General features: G+C 35.7%; 1 protein-coding gene across 1 annotated transcript; it reads left to right on the top strand.

Moving 5' to 3' along the window:
- Positions 1–381: 381 nt before the first annotated feature.
- Positions 382–1,528, top strand: cmc2 (C-x(9)-C motif containing 2; the record flags this gene model as incomplete). The annotated part of the gene is made up of 2 exons (XM_016266222.1): positions 382–1,154; positions 1,460–1,528. Coding segments are annotated over exons 1-2 (150 nt in total), but the record flags the coding sequence as incomplete, so codon positions are not given.
- Positions 1,529–1,533: the final 5 nt, after the last annotated feature.

Below are 1,533 nucleotides of genomic sequence, written 5' to 3'. Positions count from 1 at the left end.
ACAAAGCTTTTTATTTCTGGTTCTCAGGAGGATATATATATAAAAAAAATGTAAAAATGATTAATGTGAACTAAGCTGACTATATGAGGAACAGATTTAATTTAGGCTTTTACTTTTAATTAAACATTGATCTACACATAAATAAAGCTCATCAAATATGCAACCTCACTGTTTCTTGCACCTCAAGCACAGATGAGCTTCCATGTTTACCATCTCTTCAGAAGATGTTTGATTCATATGGATTGCTTGTATTTTTGTACAATGTAACTACAATGTATTTTTTTGAAGAGTGAATGTTTGGACTTTCAATGGATGGATAAAAATTACGAGAGAATATTAAACATCTTTTAAATTGTGTTCCAAAGATGAATTGAAGTCTTATGGAGTAAACAATAACAGATTTTTCATTTTTGGTCAATTTTTAAAAAAGTAAAGTACTGAAAAGTCTTAAAGTCCGCATGGAATCAAAATTGACTTTATTTACTTTATTAACACACATTGCTAGTCTTGATGTGAAGTTGTGAACAATTAATCCGTGCAAGTTGATCCGCTGAAAAAACATATTTGGCATTGTAATCTTTAATCAAAATCTGAGCATTTGCTTCCGCTCTGGAATGGCATTCCTTCTCTGATGGCGTCAGTTTGACGGCTTGGGCAGAATATACTTAAACACACACCTCCAACCGTTATTAGTTGCTATGAGTGAGAGACAGAGAGGAGGAGCTGGAAATACGTCACTACACTGAAATAAAGCTGGCAGCAACATCCGGTTCACGCGGAGTTTAAAAACATTTTGTTTGAAGATGATTATTTATATCTTTGTCCCACACACCATCATAGAATCAGGGATTACATGAATGAACAAAGGCAATTGAGACAGCATAAATCCATAAAAGAACTAAGACAACTTCTCCAAATCGGAGAATGATTTACCTGGAAAGTACAGTATTGTGAAAAGTTTTAGGCACTTACTCCCCCCTCCCTTTTCTTCATGGTGGTCTTACTTTAATAATTTTAGTCACCAGCAGGGCAAGTGCTGTCACAGCTTGCAAGACATACAGCCTTAACTCAGGATGCACCCTGATCTGTCGCCCCATCTACATACTGACGAGTGCAATCAACTTATAACACTTCTCAAACAGTGCCACAAGGAGGTATGGAAACATCATGCACTCATGCAAACATGCTTTTCAGAGTGAACTTTTCACCTCCTTAATTGTACAATCCACAAACAATGCAGTAATGCAAAAATGCACAATCACCTGAGAATTACATTTTGTGAATGAAGCAAACCAAGAAATGAAATGTGTCATCATTTGCCTCTTCATCTTTAGCTTAATGTAATTTCATTTTTTCTGATAATCTGTTATAAAACCTGTGCACAAATAAGAGACGTGTTTATCTTATGTTTGGTTTGAAAACGGGAATGTAAGTAATTATTGTCTGACTCTGTCTATAGCATAACGTCCTCAAGTTCTTTGGCACATGTAATGATGTGGACCGTGCAATGCGGGACTGTCTCAAGAAAGAGGT

This window comes from Sinocyclocheilus grahami, unplaced genomic scaffold (genome assembly GCF_001515645.1).
Source record: "Sinocyclocheilus grahami isolate Dianchi unplaced genomic scaffold, SAMN03320097.WGS_v1.1 scaffold35611.1, whole genome shotgun sequence".
Taxonomy (NCBI): domain Eukaryota; kingdom Metazoa; phylum Chordata; class Actinopteri; order Cypriniformes; family Cyprinidae; genus Sinocyclocheilus; species Sinocyclocheilus grahami.
The sequence above is the reverse complement of the archived record's forward strand: the minus strand, read 5'-3'. Positions and strand labels throughout refer to the sequence as shown.